Source organism: Lissotriton vulgaris, chromosome 10, assembly GCF_964263255.1.
Source record: "Lissotriton vulgaris chromosome 10, aLisVul1.2, whole genome shotgun sequence".
NCBI classification, from domain to species: Eukaryota; Metazoa; Chordata; class Amphibia; order Caudata; family Salamandridae; genus Lissotriton; species Lissotriton vulgaris.
Window position 1 is genome coordinate 788,414,106 of NC_141698.1, and position 20,553 is coordinate 788,434,658.

General features: G+C 41.4%; 1 protein-coding gene across 2 annotated transcripts in view; it reads right to left on the reverse strand.

The window, feature by feature from the left end:
- LOC147688800 (ATP-dependent translocase ABCB1-like) overlaps nucleotides 1–20,553 on the reverse strand; it is a 205,898-nt gene that overhangs the window by 37,742 nt on the left and 147,603 nt on the right. For both annotated transcript variants that reach the window (XM_086941716.1, XM_086941715.1), the window contains exons 18-23: nucleotides 16,882–17,025; nucleotides 15,305–15,409; nucleotides 10,100–10,177; nucleotides 9,521–9,604; nucleotides 9,227–9,430; nucleotides 7,745–7,845 (exon numbers count right to left, since the gene is read on the reverse strand). In XM_086941716.1, the coding sequence (XP_086797842.1) occupies nucleotides 7,745–7,845; nucleotides 9,227–9,430; nucleotides 9,521–9,604; nucleotides 10,100–10,177; nucleotides 15,305–15,409; nucleotides 16,882–17,025 (716 nt within the window). The remainder of the gene's footprint in view (nucleotides 1–7,744; nucleotides 7,846–9,226; nucleotides 9,431–9,520; nucleotides 9,605–10,099; nucleotides 10,178–15,304; nucleotides 15,410–16,881; nucleotides 17,026–20,553) is intronic.

Below are 20,553 nucleotides of genomic sequence, written 5' to 3' on the forward strand. Positions count from 1 at the left end.
TGAATCTCATCTTTCTAGAGCATGGACCATTTTATCACTATGCCTACCTTATTTGCAATTTTAGATTGTGTGTTTGTCATGGTTATGTTTTTAGGTGGAGGTACCATTCAGTCATCTGAGGTACAACTATACTATAGTGAGTATCTAGTACTTTGATATTGGTTCTCTGCTCTCACAAAAAGTAAAAGTTTTATGGACACTTGCTATTTCAGAAACACAACTCCAATTATTTCTAAAGACAAATTATTAAGTTTCAAAATAAATGTACTTGTCTATTGGTGCAGAGTCTAAGGATCAGGACGGAATTCTGAGAGTAGCAGCCTTGAGTTGCCTAATTTAACTAACACAAGTGCTCAGGCCTGGTCAATTAGGGCCTGAGTTACATCTTGGCGGAAGGGTTACTCCGTCACAATATAAATCCCGTTCTATCCTATGGGATTTATATTTCGGCCAACGGGTCCGCCAAGATCTAAATCAGGCCTATAGTGTCCAAAGGCCTTTAAGTGTCACAACTTATTACCCAACTTGTATCATTTCTAATTTCTTTAAAATGATATAAGCAAAACTATTCATGAACTTTGAAGAAAAAAACATACTTCCTTAGATCTGCTACTATCTAAATCTTACCAGGTTTTTATAAACTATAAAACATTTTTAATGTAATACTTGTAAGTGTGCAAGGAAACTATTTTAGTGCCATTATCTATGGCTGAAGAGATTTTACCACCTCTCCTAATGGCCCCTCCTTAAATAAGCAGATTATGTGCACACTCTGGGACAGGGACCAGAGATAGAATATGAGAGCCATTTTTTAACACAGCTGTCATGCCACACCTCTCTACTATTAGGAGTCATTCTTAAACCACCTACATGAAGAAGGCCATTCGATTGAAAAACAAGTGAGAGCACCAGGATATTCAGCTTTTTGAGATCTACTTAATATTCTACTTTGTGATGTAGGTCAGAATATGGTCTACTTAAATTTATCTGACGTAAATATTGTGTTTGAAATATCATTTATACAAATATTAACCCAATGGATGTTCATATTGTGATATTAACTCCAATGGGGCAATATGTTTGTATGGTATTTTGTATTCAGAAAATAATATACTAGTATTGTCTCGTATTTTAAGATGGAAATACATGCAGAGAGAGATGTGTTTGATAGTTTTCTGGGTGTTAATTTGTAAAGATATAGAGTTTGATATCATCTGTATATAGTGTTTATGTTCTGTGTATATCTTGAAACAGTGCTGGCCTTTGACATAAGAGTATGACAATATCTCTTTCATCAATATGTCCGCTTCAGGGCACATGTCTGAGAATGTTACTTCAAAACAAGCTTTTTTTTGTTGGGTGATAGTCAACGGCCAGCATCATAATGCTCCCCTCCATTTAAAGGGATATAGGGCTTAATATATCAATGGGTTTTACCCATTCTGTGACTATGGGAAATTGTGTTAGGTTCAATGAGTCATAGTTCTGCACAAAATGTGCTACTCAGCCACCCAAACAACCTTGACTCATAAGGTTACCCTTTTCACTACAACAAGGGTTAGTCCTCTCCTATCTGTTCTAATTTGTTTCCCAACATAAGTATAGTCCCATGGGAGCTTTCTTACAATGGGTAGCACAAAGCCACTGAGAACCTGCCAGGGAAAATGCACAGAAGCTCTAAGCTAACTCCTTCAGATCCAGCTAGCAAGCCCCAAGTTAATATAATGCTCGAGTATATTGACATTCTGATCAAGGCGATTGAAACACTTCTGGGGGTGATACTGCAAAGAGGAGGGCTCTAAATGGGGAGGACCATAGTGAAGCTGTTAGGAATCCCGGCTACATTTACCTGACAAACGTACCTAAATCAAATGCTGGAGTAAGAGAGAGTGAGGAGTCACTTAAAAATAAATGCACCCATTTTATAAAAGCTGTGCATAATTGCTGTTCTCTAATTGGTTCTGACATTATCCACTTAAATAGATCCCACCATCCATCAGGAATCAACTGTGATTATATAGAACTTAAAGTAAGGCACACTTAAATAGTGGTCCTACGCCCATGGATAAACCTCCTGCCTGGTTCTCAGATACATATAAACCTCGACGCCCATGCCCCCACACCTCACATTCTTACCCCACAATCCCTAATCCTAGAGAAGTACTGGGGACATCAATTGTTGATTGACCCAGCCCCAGGACCTGCTATAACATTCCTGATCGAGTTAGTGATTTACAATTCAGAGAGAGGGCATGTAAAAAGGCACAAGTGGGGGGCGGGACCTGAATTATGGGTCCCTGTGTAAATTGGTATTGTGATTGGTTATCCATGGTTGGCATATTTGTGTTACCAAGAAGTCCCTAGTAAAGTGCACTGAGTGTGCCAGGGCTGGTGATTCAAATGCTACTAGTGGGCCTGCAGAATCTATACAAGTGAGCAACCCAAACGACCCTTGAGGGCTTCGGCAAACGTTAATGAAAAGGTAAAGGTGCCTTCAAGGGAATTTATTCTGATAATTACTTGAACTTATTAGGCTCAGTTATGGGGACAATTCAATTGTCCCTAGGTTGGAAATTCAAACCAAAAATTAAATTGAAAATTTGTTTAAGTTGTGTAGGCATACAAAGAAATACAATATTACTTTAAAAATCTTTGAAAATGCACAAAAGAGAAACAAACAAAAACGGGTGTATATGAAAAAATATCAATTTTATCTAAATGAATAGGGCAGGAATTCATACAAATATACAAACAGACCCACAGGAAAATATATTCAAAATGAATCAATAAACATCACTGTAGGCTCTGCAATCACCTTTCCTTGTTACAAAAATTGGAAATAAATTAATAGGAAAAGGCTATAGTCGACGTTTCGGTCTCTATGTATTCATCTGTGAGACCATCTTCAGGACAGTGTAATTTGTAATTGTAGTACCCTGATAAGTGAAATTCTGTCTGGCCAATGAATTCAAATCAAGCAGAATGGGCAGCGTTAATCGTGCAAACTGGTGGAGTAGCGCAAGATAATTGCGATCTCTATTAAAGCCGAGCAGTGCTAACACATATAGGGCCAGATGTATCAAAGGGTTTTACCCATTCCGTGTCTATGGGAAAATGTGTTCATACATATGGCCCATAGTGTAGCAAACTGCAAAAGGTCGGATGAAGATAGATGGCCCAAGCATGAATTGCTGCCTCTGTTCGGAAAGTTCTCGAGAAGGGTGCAGTTTAGTTGCAATCTCTATTTAGTCTTGCTAACAGCGACACTGGCATTAACGGCGTGGCGATTCAAATCAAAGAATTTCCAACCTAGGGACCATTGAATTGTCCCCATAACTGAGCCTAATAAGTTCAAGTAATTATCAGAATAAATTCCCTTGAAGGCACCTTTACCTTTTCACTTGTGGGCCTGAAGCACTGACTGTGCCACCCACATGAGTAGTCCTAAAATGTTGTCTCAGGCCTGCCACCGCAGTGCCTATGTGCAGTCTGTGAACTGCCATGTCCCCTGGTCAGTGTCCCCACTGACCAATGCTAACCCTTCCCTTTCTGTGCACATTGGTCACCCCTATGGAAGGCGCAAGGTACCCCCTGGGCAGGGTGCAGTGTATGTGAAATGTTGAGCATGTACTAGTGCAGCTGACATGCTCTGGTAGTGATTTACAGCCATTTTCGTTTTTCACTATTGTAAGGCTATCTTGCCCCATAGGTTATCAAGGGGGATGCTGGCTACAGTGGCTACCAGCATATCTTACCATAGGAGCAAGATAGGACATAAAAGTCTGGTATCCATGAACTCAGGATTTAATAACACATCTTCTACGAAAGGTTGTTTTTAAATCCTGTGTTTGAGAACAGCACTTTTAGAAAGTAGCTGTTCTCTTGTCTGACCTTTCTGTGTGCCTTGGCCTGTTTGTGTCTGTTTTGAGAGTGACAGGGGCTGGGGAGCCCCCAGGAGGCTGGCTGGGTCAGCCTTAGGCTGAATGACTGCATCTGCATCTTGAGTGGTGGGAGGGGATAGCACCTGGGCCTGAATAGGGCTGTGCCTGCCATCCACAATGCGGCTGACAACCCTGCCCCTCTCTCTGAAAGGAAAGGAGAAGTCAGGAAAACAAAGTGCTCAAGGAACACCCAGAACTGGTTCAGTCTGGGCTCAGAGCCCTCCTGCACAAAGGCAACAAAGACTTTTAGGGGTATAAGTACAGGACCCCTGATTACAGACAATTAGATCTTCCTGGAAACAAGAAGGAACCTCTGCCAAGGAGAATTCATGGAAACAAGAAGGAACCTCTGCCAAGGAGAAAGCTGGAAGACTGAAGAAGAAGGACTGCCCTGCTGTGTGATGCTGGACTGACCTGCAGCTGCTTTGCTGCCTAGGAGAGGGGAAGAACTTTGGTGTTGCTTTGTCCCCTGACTTGAAGGAATCTCCAAGGGCCTGTTGTGAGCTGGCTCCCTGTTTTGAAGTCCCAGGAACAAAAGCGAGCTCTGTCCTTCCCAGAGTGGTTGGGCCAGTTGTGGTGCCTCTGGAAGCGGTACCTGTGTTGTGAAGCTGGAAAGGAAGATTTGAGAGACTTTGCTACAGAATATTTATTGTATCGCTTGATTGCGGAGCGCATCACCGTCAGTGCGAGGAAATTCCCGCCGCCGCGAAGGTAGAGATCGTCGCAGCGCCTGTTGCGGCTGCCAGAGACGTTGCACCCTTCACTAGCGGGAAAAATATCATTGCTGCGAGTATCGTCGCAGAGCCTGTCATCACTGGATGAGAACGTCGCACCGCCGCTTTGAGAGCTGTTTCACGTCGCTGCGCACATCGTCGCAGAGCCATGGCTTCGAGGGGCCACGAGAGGAGAAGATCGTCGCTAAGCCTCGGAGATCGTCGCATCATGCCTTTGCGAGAGAAAACTTCCTACAAAACCTACACACCAGAATCCATACAAGTCATCGCCTTCCTCCCCATACAGACCGGATTTGTCGCAACACGTCTGCTGCTGCAGCGGGGATGTCGCTAACGCCTCCCCAGGGTCTCGGGAGTAACGCATTGCTTGTTTTCTACCGCTACAGCTTCTGTGCTTGGAACTTTTTTATTGCAAACAAAGATACTGTGGCTAAAACATGACGCAACTGTTAATCATTTTATCGCTAACCTTAAGAACACTTTGCAACCATATTCTTGAACTGTGTATGTTGGATTTTTGCTGTTTTGGTCTTGTGTAGTTTAGATTAAATACTTTTATTTTTCTAAACTGTTGTGGAGTCAGTTTGTGGTGTTTTCACTGTGTTGCTGTGAGTGTTGGTACAAATACTTTACACATTGCCTTTGATAAGCCTTGACTGCTCGTGCCAAGCTACCAAGGGGGTGAGCAGGGGTTATCTAAGAGGGTTTCCTCCTTACCCAGACTAGAAGCAAGGATCCCTCTTTGGACAGTGGTACCTACCTCTGCCAACTAGAGACCCCCAGTTCTAACACTTGACACATGGATTGAAGGTGCCAATTCCTTGTTTCATTTGTAGCCAGGGTTTAGAAACCCTTTTAGTACAATAGATCAGGTGTTCAGGTTCCTGGCCATATACTAGAAAACAGTTATCCACAAAGCCCATCTATGCACTTTTTGTGGACTAAAAAACAACATTCAATCAATTTCCCTGTATCAGTTTCTGGGATGCTGTGAAACTATAGGGGATCCCCTCCCATTGCCGGTATCGTAATTTTACTACATTTAGACACCTAATGCACAAGTATGTTGGAGTCAACAAGGCGAGTTTCCAGAACAATTACAGGTGGAAAGAGGGGTGCACAGGGGTGAGTATCAGCCCCCACTCTCTGCTCCTTATATTTGAATGATGTGGTGACCCCACTGAAGCAGTGTCAGAGTGCTGCACCAATGATTGTGGGCCAAAAAATTCCCATACTTTTCTTTGTGTATGACACATTGCTGGTGTCTAGAACACTGGCTTGTCTAGAGACCCTGATAGATCAGTTTGCAGCCTTCTGTGTAGATCGAGGCCTGATAATACATTTAGGGAAAACCAAGTTTATATACATTAACCCACACAAGGCATTTAAAGGGTCTATAAAAATTGGGTGGCCGTCGCCTTGAGAGTGTGATTGATTTTGACTATTTGGGCATCAGGTTAACAGCGAATATGCCCTGGCTTCCCCAAATTAGGAAAAGTGGCTTAAACATGTGCCATGATGCTTCAGGGATATTGAGACTGTACAACTCTTCAAAAACAAGGCAGATATCAGCAGCTCCTAACATCTCTCAGACAAAGGCCACAGGGAGTGCCCTATATGAAGCTGAGCTTTGAGGCCACAGTTAGCTATCAACTTTTGCAACAGCCGAAAATATTTTTATAAGATCACTATTGAATCTACACAAGAGTACCCCAATGCTCACTTTGTTGTGGGACTCTGGTATGAAATCGATAAAGAGTAAGGCCAAATTAAGACCCATTTTTGTTCCTGGTGGAGTCTGTGGAAAACTACTTTAAAGTTTTAAGGAAACTGAAGACCTGGGCTAGGTTAAGAACATAAAATGCATAACTAATTTAAAGGAATCTTTGTCACCATTGGGTCTAGATGATTACTGGGAAAACTAAGACTCAACAGAACCTCTAGCTAGAGCCCGCATAAAGGAACTATACTGGGTCTATATTTGGGGCTTGAAAGTCAGTAGCAGGAATTTAAGAACCCAGACTTCAAACTTTATGGTCCGTAAAAATCATTGCAGGTTTAAAGATTTTCTTGATTGTTTTGGGTACTATCAGCCAGACAACTGTATATTAAGTTTCAGTATGGTACCCTCTCTGTAAAGTGTTTTTGTAATGAGTGGAAGAGTACCACCGATTTGAGCAATGTATGTCCAGTTTGCCTACAGGTGGACAAAACACTTGCATTATTTCCTTTTTTGTCCGGGTTATGAGCTTCCAAGGAAGCAGTGGATAATTACAATTTGTAGACCACTTGCCACTAGACATGGCCATCTGGCATTCAGATTGCTGCATGCTGAAACCAAAGAGTTGACCGTTTGTGCTGTACCTAACTTTTTACATTGGAGCTGGCCATTACGATAAATGCCAGCAGTTAAATGTAACTGGATTTGATGGAGTTTCTTTTGATGTGCTATAGTGGCATAACAAAGGGTTATTGTGCTTTATAGATTAAACCTATTGTTTTCCAGATTAGTATTGATGATATACATCCACAAAAGGAGATTTCTTTTTTACAACAACTATTTTCATGCATCATGTGGATAATTGCAAGCAATCCTTTGCACTTTATGATCATCTTAGGCTGTATATATCTACAAATGGTGCTATGGTTCTTAACAGTTATTCTTTTTGTACAATTTGGTGGCAATTTTACTTTGACATAATGTAAATTCGAATTGGTAATCCTAATATCGAATTTTTTCTCTACTATGAGCTGGTAATGTATTTATAGTCTTATGTATGCTTCTGTTTTTTTAACCAAAATAAAGTTTATTGATGGTAACTACTCAGTTCCCAAATTGGAATACCAAGAAATCTCATGGTGCATTTTTGATTAATTGGTTCCAGTTGGATTTTATCAACTCTAGTACATATTTAGTTTACTAATGTAAATGTACCTGCATGCTTGGAAAACTTCAAGGTATTTACCATCTGAATACATAATAATATTCATATGATCTTCTACCAGAACAAGAAACGAAAATGTGCAATGTAAAGGACATCATCAAAAAGATTAAGATGTGATTCTCACTTGTAAGGGCCCTCCAAACTCTTCATGTATCGGTCGAAAAACGCATCTTCTCTCGTTAATGACACAACAGTTCTTATGTTTTCAACACATTCCGTTGAGATCTGAATTGAATATGAAATTTTAAAAGTAAAAATACATCCAGGCTTACAGACATTCATATTTTAAATTGACAATTAGAACAATGCAAATTAAAAATATACATAATTAGCACTCTCTTACAGGTATTGGTTGCATTTCCTGTTGTACTAGATCTGTGTTAAAGTTTAATTAGTTGCTGGTGCCTCACCATCCAGCTTTACTAAAGTTGTATAGTTTATTGCACAGTATGGAATCCTCATTTTATTTCCCTCGATTTCACTTATAATAGAGGTGAATGAGTTACCAGCACCGCCATATTCGTTCTTTGTCACACCATGTAGCCATATTTGTCATAATACTAGTTGCAAAATTTCAGCTGAGTTCTAAAAATTCACACTTAAAACACAAATTCAGCTGACATTTGATTTGGGATTATTTCTAAGCTCTTGTCTCGAAACTCCAGTAGTAAATTTCAACTTTTGTAAAGCGGTTGCCATGATGAGCTATGTTTAGATCAGCATGGTTCTTGCAGTACACACTTTATTATAGACTTGCAAAGGTGTTTGTGGATTAATATGGAATACATCACTTGAACATAATCCATTGTGGATCGAATTCAGTGGTCACTTTAATAGCTATAAATATGACAGGACTATTTCTGAGAGTATGTGTCATAGACAACATACTTTAACGTAAATGGTTCTTGTGTTTAAAAGTAGGTGTAGTGTCTTGTGAGTTAGAGATGACTGGACCCTTTTGGTTCCTGATGGACTCTGTAGAATAGTGACAAGTATTCAGGTATGGGTATAGAATTCATGATTTAGAATGTTCAGTGAAAGGTTAGACGCTAAGGAATATAGATGTGTAATACCAAGCTACAAGTATGGTGTAATCATTTACATGTGCTGAGGCTGGGGAGGAGGCTACAGTAAGAATGCTACTACATCATGGAAAACGTGCCCTTAAACAAATTATTCCCAAAATTAAAATTCGATTAATCACAGCAATACGGTGATCGCATACAATAAGAAAGCCATTTTGGGGAACTTGGTACTACAAAAAATGCACTTTTTTCAACTTATTCAGAATGTGTCAATATGTGTCAAAAATTCACTGGCAGTGGGAAATATCTATAGTTTTTCTGTCAGATTGGTTAATAGCCTTGATCTCTCTAGGATTTACCATTTGTTACAGAAGATTGAAACAAAATGTTGTCCACTTCTTTAGATACTTCAATCAAAGAATTTATAAAACTATTTAATATTACTCTTTTTACAATCTCTACCACTCTCTTACGTTGCTTAATTTAGAACTGAAATTCTCAGTCCTGTCGCTCAAGTTGTTTTCAACTTTGAGGAGTGCCAGCCTAAAGAACAGTCTTAATAAATGTGCTTCCAAACTTACTCTCCCAGCTTCTTCCAAAGCTTCTTGGCCCTTTGTTGCATTGCCAGCAATTGATTGCATACGAATGACATTTGCAGCAATGAGTATAGGTACGCAGGCAAGGATCAGCAATGTTAACTGCCAGCCATGCACGAAAGCAATGATAATGGCTGTCAGCAGGGTGCACACAGTCATAGTAACAAGACTCAGGCGACTTCCAGTGGCCTGCAATATGTAAAACGAAAGTTTGGTTACTCATTCACAAATATATCTTAATATTTTTAAAATCATATTGAAAGATTATTTTTTCCATACCCCTTTCACTTGCGAAGCGTCAGTGGCAAGTCGTGTTAGCAGAACTCCAACAGCATTTTTGTGATCATCAAAATACCCTATTTCCTAGAAACAGAAATAATTTGAAACAAGAGTGCCCATTTTTCAAAAGCATGATCACGTACATATTTCCAATGTAACTAAAACAATGGATTCTATATGATTGCAATCCCGTTCACGTCACCGAAATTACAATTCTGTGCGACAAAACATATCTAAGAACCCAGTGTTTAAATCCAGAGCTAGCGACATTGAACAGAACCTATCACTAAATGGTCCATTTAATGATAACCTTGATACATTATAGTGCATGCTCTCAGACCAAAGAGTCTAATTCAAAGATCTTTATGTAATTATGACCTACTTATGAATTGTGCATAATATAGTATGTCCCACTTATGCATTACTTTTAAGCTCCATGACAGGCTGGTGACTTGGATACCCAGATATTTTGACATGGCCTATTATTTTCACACCCTTAAATACATACATCAGAGGCAATGAAACCCTCCAGTACTCTTACATTTGCTGCTGAATTTTTAAATGATTATTTTTACACACCTGTCTTAGCAATGATTTAAATGACTCATATCTCAATCTCTTTGTAAGATTCTCTCCAGACTTTCCAAACGTAAATCCCTGTAAATTGAACACATAATGGTAGAGAGAATAATTATTAATATCAGATTCATGTGGATTGTATACATTTTGCCCAAATGCAGGTTGCTACTTACATTTATCATTCCAGTTTTCAAAATTATGCACAAGCAATTTACTGAAGCTAATACACTTGTTGGTTGAAGCAGGTTGCAGTCTTTCATTGAAAGTGTCTACATTAATGTCTTATTGCACGAGCTTACGAACATCAAAATAAAACTGTAATAAACAAATAACATTGCTAGCCACCACTAACAATTTTGTACTAAAGCCATAGTCCTATTTATTAGATCAGTTGTGCTAAGCCAACATGGACAGGCATGCAAATGGGAGTCCTCACCCCTATCTATCAATTACTGAAATGTTACAGCAGTATGTTGAGGCTAGAAACATTGGGGTTGGGTGGAGCCAGTGAGTTCTGCAGCTGGAGTCAGAATGACAGCACCTCATTCACTTCCATCTCACAGACAACACTGCAGTAACATGCTATACATGAGATGGACCTGTCAGTAGATGTAGTGGGCTTTCGAATTTGAATTGAAGTTGGTATTTTCAGGCAGTGCAGCCCAACCTCCAGCCAACAACAATCAAGAAATGCATTTATGGTGCAAGACGTTTGACATTTATCCAGTGAAGGAGTCAACAGCAAGTTGCACCACCCATTGCCCCGGTATGTGCTGCCAGTGACAGCACCAACACAAATAAAAAACATCACACCCTAGAAGTGTGATAACTCAGACTATTCCAGGCCTTCAAATCTAGAATACTGACCTGGGTGAGTGGTATTAGTATTTTTTTTATGTTGCATCAATTACAGTAATATCACACACATTTGGGAAGAGGAATAAAATCTCAGCTAAAAACCAAGAGGTGGTATTGTGTCAATACTTAGAAAGGAATGATAGTCATCTGGAATATACCGCTGAAGACTTGAACTCGTGGTTGGAGACCCCCATTGATCAAATTGCTCCCCCTTCCTCTAAGACTGTGATGAGAACCAGAGCACCCGCTCCTTGGTTCTCAGGGGCTCTAAAAGAGATTGGACACTTATGGAGAAGGCAAGAAAGGACATGGAGGCTTATTCCTCCTATCAAAGAAAAAGCTAAGGGCAAAGAACTGATTCATAGTTATAAACGTGCTATCTTGTTAGCCAAGTCCTCCTATTTCACTATGAAAATAAGGTCGGCCACTAACACTCCTAAAGAACTTTTTAAAGTGATTAAAAATCTTTCCAGCCCGCCAGTTCATCAAGCAATTGAAAGTTCCCAGGGCTTCTGTAATAGCTCAGCAGCGTACTTTAAAGGCAAGATCCTGATGATTGTTACTTGTTTCAATCTAATGAGGATAGCCAGCTCTCAGAGGATGATGAAGAGGCAATAAGCCTGCCCCCACTGCTACATTATCCATATTTCCCCCTATCTCACTAATTAAAGTTAAAGCAGCTTCTTCTACACTTGAGATCGGGTTCTCCAGATGATCCGTGTCCTCCCAAAATCTTGCAGTTAGTCAGATTGCCTTTTTCTCCCAAAAAGTTTATAATCAAATTCTTTAAACAGGGACTTTTCCTCAGTCCTGGAAGGAGGCTATAGTCGTCATCCTTAAAAAGAAGCCTCACGGTGATCCTAAAGATTTGAGTAATTTGTGCCCTATTTCTCTTTTCCTTGCACCAGCTAAGATATTGGAGAAATATCTTTAATCAGGAACTGGTAGCATTTATGGCCTCCCAGGATCCGTTAGGTCCTTCAAAGAATGGATTTCGGAGTGGCTATAGCACAGAATCCATGCTGCTGGCAGCTAACGATATCTTTTGTTGCCAGGTTGATCTGGGAGGATCTGCCATCTTGGTGCTGATGGACCTTTCTGTTGTGTTTGATACGGTGTCCCCCTCGTGCCTGGTTCACATACTTTGTCAGGAAGGGTTGAGGGACACCGCTCTGGCCCTGATGGAGTCCTTTCCCAACAACAGATCTCACTCTGAGTTGTGGTCACTTTAGGGGAAGATCTTTCCAGTTACCCTGTAGGGTGCCACAGGGCTTTTTCTCTCAGCCCGTTGCTGTTTAATTTATATGTTGCCCCCTTGGCCAAGTTGATTTGGTCCATTGACTTCCAAGTACTTTCTTATGCGGATGATACATAAATGATTGTATCCACATCTGATGACCTTCCGGGGGTGGCTGAAATGTTTCAATGCTGTATGATTAATATTAACAACTGGATGAAAGAGAATTAGCTTAAATTGAATGACATGTAACAATATAAAGAGAGGGGTCCTTCTCTGACAAAGGGACGTGACACCAGAAATAGACACTATTTAAAAAAGCAAACTCCCTATGGGTTTCTTCTAAAGCATACACATCCATACTCCTTTCATGCCTGTTAAGTCACCAGAAGTTGAATAAAAACCAAAAGATTACCATAAAATATGTTTTTATTTGATCAAATCCTTTTTAACATTTTCAAGAAATATAGATCACAACATTATTGTTTTAAAACTATATCTATCTTCATGTATGCCATATATTAAAACATAATTCATATAGAAAACATGGGACAATCTCACAGACAATAAAGTGTCCTAGACCAAATGGGTCTGAAGTCACACACCAAGTAGAGAAACAAATATGAAAATGTTCAACACTTTGGTGGTATAATCTGGTGAACCACCTTCTTCAGGCTGAAAATCTATTATGGTGTCTCCCAACACAGTCATCCACTGTAATAAATGGGATGTTGGGGAATCTAAGTTCTCCACAATGGAGTCTTCTCTCACGTTAGTCTCCAAATGTCAGTACGGATTTTATCCGACTCCCTTTTACACGTGTTCTTCTGTGTCTAACTGATTAAAGACATCTATCAATAGGGATAAAAACCAATCTTCCCTACAATCCTTTTGTTAACAGTTCCTCTTCATATGGCCACTGGAGCTGTGGTCCAAAAACCGTTAGTTTCCTGTTTTCCAAAAGGCTCCCCAGTCACTGGTCCCTCATTAGATGATAGAAGTAAAGGACTGATCAGAGCTGCCAATATCGGGCTTGAAGAATCGCTTTGCGAGCTCCAAAATCATTTGTGGTGCATACAATTGAAGGACCACAAAGAAGAGATCCTTATTTTTGGAGAGCAAATTTTGGTATGGTCTGAACTGCGATGACCAGAGTTTTCTGGCCCCCTACCTCTTCCTGTCACGGAGGCCAAACATTTAGGGGTGTTCTTTCACACCGCTCTATCCTTCAATAGTCATGTGAAGATGATTGTGGGCTTTTGTTTCTACATTATCAAAACTCTAGAAAAGGTTTTTCCTCTTATTCCAGCCGAGCTGAGAGTTGCAGTGATCATCACGTATACATCGCGCCCTGACTACTGCAATGCTCTGTATTTAAATATTAACAAAACCACACTTAATACATTTCAGACTATTCAGAATGCAGTTGCCTGTCCTGGACATTCCAAAACGTCTGTCAGTCAGAGAAGTCATTCACTCCATGCACTGGCTGCCAGTCGGGAAGCATGTCACTTTCAAAGCCCTCTTTCTAGTTCATACTGCCAGTGGCCAATGCACTTGAGAACAGTATTCCACAGGTACATCCCTAATAGACGGCCAAGGTCTGCCTCTCTAAGGAAGGTGGAGATATGGAGATAAATGCCCACATGCATTAAAGTCAATTGCATTCGCAAACGGTGCGAATCGCAATTTTCGGCCTTTTGCGAATGCAATTGACTAATTTGGAATGCATCATGCATTTCGCAATGTTAGGAATCTTAACTATGTTGCGATTTCTAAAATTGTGATTGCATTTAAGAAATCGCAATTTCACATTTCTTAAATGCAATGCATGATAATTTATTTGCGAATTCGCAATTTGGAAGTGGTAAATTAGCATGAAGTTGAACTTCATGCTAATTTACCTAAAACTTCCAAATATGCACAAATTGCATTTTTGAAAGTTTTAATTTACACACACACACACATGCCCTCGGGGCATGTGTGTGTGTAAATTGCATTTAAAGTTACATTTCAGGGGTGCAGGGAGGGGTTCTTTGGACCCCCCGCACCCTTGAAATTGCAGTCACATTTTGCGAATCGCAATTTGAAATTTGCAAAATGTGAATGCCTTCCCATTCATTCCTATGGGCCTGAATGGGAAGGGTTTTCCTTAATTGCGATTCGCAAATTGTGAATCGCAATTAAGGAAAAATACCTAATCGCAAAAATAAATGCGATTTGTTCATGCATTGCCGTTTGCGATTTCTAAATTGCGATTCCTTAATATTCGCAATTTAGGATTTGCAAACGTGTGCAATGATGCATGTGGCCGTTAGAGATTTCGAAAAGCCTGATTGGGGGTGTAGGGGGAGTTGGGGGTCCTTCTGGGTTTCTGCTGCCAAGCTATGGAATACTCTACCCACTCGTATTGTTTGTCTTTCCTCCCAAGCTGCCTTTCACAAGTATCTGAAAACCTGTCTTGTCTCCCTTCCGTGATGCATAGATCTGTAACCACACTGGTAGTTTTTTCTTTTCTTTGCTAGCGCTTTGACAACCTTGGGTACAATGCACTCTACACATTTCAAAAATACAAATAATAAACAACTTTTGTTGTGCTCATTTCAAAACTGGACAACCAGTGCCACCATGTGGCAACTGTAATAAGTGCTGGTGCTGTCAATTGAGGGCCGTTGTTAACAACTAAGTGCTGGTGCCGAGCACCGGAAACCAGTGGCTCAAATTAGGCAGATTTTATTGTGTAATGCAGTTTGACACCCATTGATCAGATAACATGATGCATAAAACTGTAAATAAATACATAAACTTATTAAACGAAAGTTATCACTAGTGGATTGAAAGGCAAAACGAAATCACCCGCTTATCAACGCAACCATGGCAAACATACTTGTTGACCATTATACTAAAAGGCACTTTCAAACTTCAGAAGTCAAAGCTTAGATAACTACGGTTTCCCACATAAATTGTATATTTTATCTGTATTTATACTGTATGAATAAAACAATGCTTGCAATCCCCCCTGAAAATAAAATGGCTCATATACTAGGATGTGAACAACCATTTGGATGTTACAGTAATAAACCTAAAAAATAATAAACACATGTGCTTACCATAACTATGTATACAGCAAGACTGATTATTCCAAGAATCAAGAACATGAGTGAGAGCAGAGCCGTTCTTTCACTTCTTTTGACATCATCAGTTTCTTGAAAAGCCTAAAAAAGAAATGGCATAAGAAACACATACAACTTTCCTTGATCAATTGAGACCATGTGTTTTCTGTGTTTCTAAGAACATGTTGTGTGATGTCATAGTCAGTGCCCCTATTACACACCAGCAATATTTCAACATTTGTTTTCGATGCAGCAAATCGGATGTTTATCATGTCTGTCTAGGTTTTGGTTTGTGCATTTAGTGAAAAGAAGTACATTGTAATGCATGCTATCCATGTTCAGATGTTTTATATCATAAATTTAAACACAAAGTATTAAACATGTTAGTTTATAATAAATAGTTCCGCATTTCTCTGAGCCTAGAGATCGCCCGTCAGGTGGGGGGTGGGGGGGTGGAGGGGGTTGGGGCATTCTATGTTTAGAGAATTTGTTGAATATTTTTAGAATTCCCAGAGGTTTCTAGGAATACGCCTGGGCAGCTGCAACAGATGCATGTACCCTGGAGTACTACCGAAAAACTTTTCTGATTCTGTATTTACTTACATGCAAAGGTAGTTTTGTAAAATGTACATTGTGTACATTCACACACGCGGAAATGATTTGCAGGAAGATTAGTTTTTCTTTTGTCTCACCTGTGAAAATATTTTGCCATGGAAGCACCTTAACCAGTAACCCCTCTGATTGGTAGAAGCGTTCCTTTCCAATTCCCACCTTAAAAACTGATTTACTCCTTTCCTTCCAGGACTAAATCTCTGACAATTTTCAAGTAAGTAATGCTGTAAATGGGCCAAGAACATGTTTTGAATACTAATATTTATGTTTGTGGATGTTCTCAAATCCACACCCTGTCCCTGAGGAGAATATTTTCGCACACAAAAGTCTATAATTTTAGAAAACTGCGTGTGAAAACTATTTTGTGAATCACAAACATGACTTTACACTAAAAAGGACAAGCCAGTAGAACCTATACATTGATATATGCAGGTGCAAATTGGTTTCTGAATATCGTCCTTATGAAGCAGCCCATTTTCCTCCTTAAACTTGTGGATATTATTTCATGTATTATGTTAATAAATGTTGTACTTTTGCCATTTAGCTGAGCAGAAAGTTTCTGGAGTTCTTTCCCTTCATTTTAACTGAAAGTCATGGGTGCACATCAGATCTGCGTAGTAGAAACACATAATGGGATTCAGAAAGGTCCCTAAAAACCTGCTAAAGAAAGATGGTTTCACCAGGGTTAATACAATTGTTAAAGGAATCAGTCACAGACAGTTGGATTCAAGAGGGCAGGGATTTCACAGACAAAAGATTCTCTTTCATGGAAAATTCCTAAAGCCCACCTATCGCTGCGGTTCCATGGCACTATTCTATTGGCTCTTCTGAAACTTGCCTTACAGATTGACATATTGTTCTATGAAATTCAATTGAGCACTTATGGTAGGAAGTTTTAATATCCAGATTCAATAAAGATGTATGTACCACTAACTAACAATAATGACAACGTTTTCACTTACCCCAATCATCTTTCCAAATATGACAGCAAACGTAGGATATATGCCACCACAAATAGCAGAAGCAGTCACTCCAAGAATAATGAAACACCATTCAGGCTTATTCAGCGCCAGAAGTCTGGAGAAAGGAGCTGGAGGAAGATCTTCCTGATATAATGAAAGGCAAAGAAAATCCATAATGTAAAATCCATGAATAATTCCAGAAAGTGGTTTCCACAAAGCACACTTGCTACCCAGCAAAGACAGAAAATAAATTATCACACAACTCGATAGGACTCACTAACATGCTTTTAAGATTTTACTGAGCTTTCCACCTTTCAAAGAGAGGAATAAATCTGTTCGGGGTGTTGCCAAAATTGGCAGAGGTCTTGGAGAAGGTTTTTCTATGTGGGAAAAAAGTATTTTCCATGTAAGAATCTGAAAAGGGATTAACATGTGTACAGCACATTTAAGAATTGCAATTGTGTTGCTGCATACATTCTAACACAGAACTCAAAAAGAATTCCACACCTACTTCAAGATACCTGCAACTGTTGGGGATTCCCAGGAATACTCATGCATTACTTCCTTAATGCCATGATCATTGGAAATTGATTGTGAATGTAGGCACGAGCCTATATATGTACATTTCTAACTATATATTATGAATCAGCAAGATAATGATTACTGCACAGTTAGAAAAAAAGGATCAATTGTTTGGCCTCGTTCTCAAAAGATGCTGTTTGCAGTAACATTTGTTTGAATTGGGTGTGATCTCATTTTCCAGTACAAGGGATGCTCAAAGGCACAATTCATAGTTGCGAGCCACACCTATTAAAATGAATGGAGCAGGATTCTGCTTGGGACCTGTTGTAAACTGTTAGACTGGATACCTGCCTGGTACAGCTGGCCTTCTTCCCAGGTTTGGACATACCAGTTTGTTGACATTGTTACCACACTCCATTCAAGAGGCAGAGATCAAAATGACACAACAAGCATCACACTTTGACATTAAGCAGGACTAGGGTGTTGTGTCGTGTACCCGACTGGTACCGACACCAGGGTGACCGTGGTATAGGGCCTAGGGTCACGTTAAAGGATACAAAGTAGATAGGATTGGGTTTGCTACTAGACCAAACTACCGTAGCCGGACTGGCATACACTGACGTGGGTCTTACTTTTATTCATCCTACACCCTGACGCCACGGACGTGCCCGTTACGTCACAGGCACTACATTACATTCCTCCCCAACAAACATCAAAACAACGTTAAACTTCAGACACCAAAGGAACAGGTGGCGAACAATACAGGACAGGTCCAGCATTATCATATTCAGTCAAAACATCATATCAAGAGCAGTCTTACGTGAAGTAGTCCTTCAATTGGCATGACGGTTCAGGATTTCTCCACAGTCGATACTGGGACTGGCCTCGACTTTGACACTCAGTAACTTCTGCTTCAGAGGTGGCGTCTAAGCGACCAGTCTCAGACAGATCACAAGATATCTCCAGCCCACACTACGGATGCCATCTTGCAACGGGAGACTAGAGTTGCCGGACTCACCACCTTCCTCCGGGGTAACCAGTACCGCGGCTCCCTGTTGACTGTCCCCAGCCACCGCCAGGGTACCGGATTCAACCTCAGGCTGAGCAGGGGTGACACTGACATCTCTAAGTGATATTTCTTAAAGTGAGACATTTCTGGCCACAGTCTCTCTACCTCTGGCTGCAATGATCCGGGTTCCCCTTGACATTGACCACAGTCCACGGCTTCTTTTCATAGGGCAACCGAAACTTGCCAGTGGCAAACCGATTCCTGAGCAGCACCAAGTCTCCTCTCTCAAACCAGCGGGTCATGGCATTCCTCCGCTGACTGACTTGGGTGTAAGCCTCCCGACGGCGGGCATCAATCCGGGTGTCATCAGGTGTCTGCGCCTGCCACTGGGGGTGATGAGGTATTAAGTCGGTGACCACCCGGCCCATGAGCAGATGCGCAGGTGCGACGCCCGTGGTGGTGTGGGGCGACTGGCGGTAACTTCTGAGAAAGGTAAAGATGGCCAACTCTATTGACTGTCTCTTGTCATGGGCAATTCGGATTGCTTTATTTAGAGTTCCTGCCCTTGGAAGGGAGGTCCGTTGTCGGTGCGCAGCTCTTGTATTAGGCCATGTGCGGCCATGATATTTTCAATCTTTGGTATCACTTCAGCGGCACTGTGAGTTGCCACAATTTCAACCTCAGGATACTTTGAATGTTCATCAATGGCCACGAAGATATGACGGCCATCAGGAAGACTGCCGAAATCCGAAGTGACGCAGGACCTCTGCCAAGGTTCCGCATGATTGGAGCAGGACGGGGCATCTCTCCAGCCACTTGACATGACGAGCAAGAGTGGACGGTAGCCTCCACCAATTCGTCCATCAGCGGGAACCATACTTTGGTTCGGAGACAGGATTTGGTCTTTACCATGCCTTGGTGCCCTATGTGGGTGAGTTGGACGCACCTGTCCATCAGAGACTTTGGGATCACCAGCCGGTGTCCCCTCAGCAAACACCCTGTAGTGTCTTCAGTGAGCTTGTCTCTAACGTGGTATTGGCTTTCCATGATCCGCTGAAGATCTTCCATTCCTCTTTAGTCTTGCGCCAGTTGCCACATCTTAGGGCTGCTTTGGCTATTTGCAAGCATTCATCTTTGGACGTCGCTTCTGTGAGATCTACCATGGAAAGAGGAAGAGGACATGAGCGTGCTGCAACGCACTTGACATATTCTTCGGTGTCGGACGCTTCTTCCATCTCCTTGGCTGTGGCCGCTCTGGTATGCCGAGACAGATAATCCGCAGGATTGCGGGACCCTGGTTGGTATTCTACCGTACAATTGTAATCTTGAAGCTGCAACATCCACTTCTCAATCCGAGGAGGTGGTTTGGTAGAGGTCCCTGAGAACAGAGCCACAAGGGGTTTGTGGTCCATCGCCACTACGAACGGCTTGCCGTAGACATACAGGTGAAAGTGACGACACCCCCAATGAATGACTATTGCTTCCTTCTCTATTTGAGAATATCTTTGTCCGGTCTCGGTAACGGACCGGCTCGCAAAGGCTACAGAGGCCCAGTCATCCTCCTGGCGTTGTCTTTTCAGAATTAGGCCCCGTAGGCCCATAGGACCCGCATCCACCGCTATCTGGGTCATTCTCCCTGGGTCGAAGTTGGCAAGCGTTGTAGCTTCTTAAAGCGCATTCTTGATCTCCTTGAAGGCCTTGGCTTGGTCCGAACCCCACTTCCAGGGGACCGAGTCCTTGGTGAGCTTCCTCAGCGGTAGTGTCAAGGTGGTGAGGTCACGAATGAACCGGCCGCAGTAGTTCACCATGCCAAGGAAGCTGCAGACTTCCGTCAAACTGGCAGGAGCTGCGGCTTCCTTGATGTCTCGGACCTCTTCGGGATCTGGGTTGACTTCCTCTGTGGAAAAGCCGAAGAATTGCAGCTTTTTCTTCAGGAATTCGCACTTCTCCTGGTGCAGAGTTAGCCGGCGTCCCGCAAACAGCGAAGCACCTGGGAGGCGAGAGCTGGGAGGCGAGAGCTGGGAGGCGAGAGCTGTGTTCTGGAAGCGATTTTGCGTGGACCATAATGTGGTCAATGACATTAATAACACCTGGGGTGTCCATGATCAGCTCATGTATGAGGTTTTGAAAAACCTCCGCTG